Raw genomic sequence first — 355 nt, 5'->3', positions numbered from 1 at the left:
CGTTCCAGCACCAGGACACCACTCAGGTGCTGAACCAACCGCGGGAGCTCATCCCACCCCAAGGGCTCCCTGTCCCCTGGTGTCCCCGTGCCCTGGCCAGTGCCGGGTGGCCACGCTGGTGTCACAGAGCTCCTCTTTCCCCTTCCAGGCCAGTCGTGGAAAGCGCTGAGCGCCAGCGACAAGCGTCCCTTTGTGGAAGAGGCCGAGCGGCTGCGCATCCAGCATCTCCAGGATCACCCCAACTACAAGTACCGCCCAAGGAGAAAGAAGCAAGCCAAGAAAATCAAGAGGATGGAGCCCAATATCCTCCTGCATAACCTTTCCCAGCCTTGCAGTGACAACTTCAGCATGAGTC

General features: G+C 60.3%; 1 protein-coding gene across 1 annotated transcript in view; it reads left to right on the top strand.

Moving 5' to 3' along the window:
• Positions 1-148: 148 nt before the first annotated feature.
• The window catches only part of LOC104464982 (transcription factor Sox-18A-like), a gene marked incomplete at its 5' end in the record, with an annotated part of 848 nt that continues 641 nt past the window's right edge, over positions 149-355 (top strand). The window contains 1 exon segment of the mRNA XM_010077865.1: positions 149-348. Within this exon segment, the coding sequence (XP_010076167.1) occupies positions 149-348 (200 nt within the window).

Source organism: Pterocles gutturalis, unplaced genomic scaffold, assembly GCF_000699245.1.
Source record: "Pterocles gutturalis isolate BGI_N339 unplaced genomic scaffold, ASM69924v1 scaffold15648, whole genome shotgun sequence".
Taxonomy (NCBI): Eukaryota; Metazoa; Chordata; class Aves; order Pterocliformes; family Pteroclidae; genus Pterocles; species Pterocles gutturalis.
Note: the sequence above shows the minus strand (reverse complement) of the source record. Positions and strands in the feature narration are given on the sequence as shown.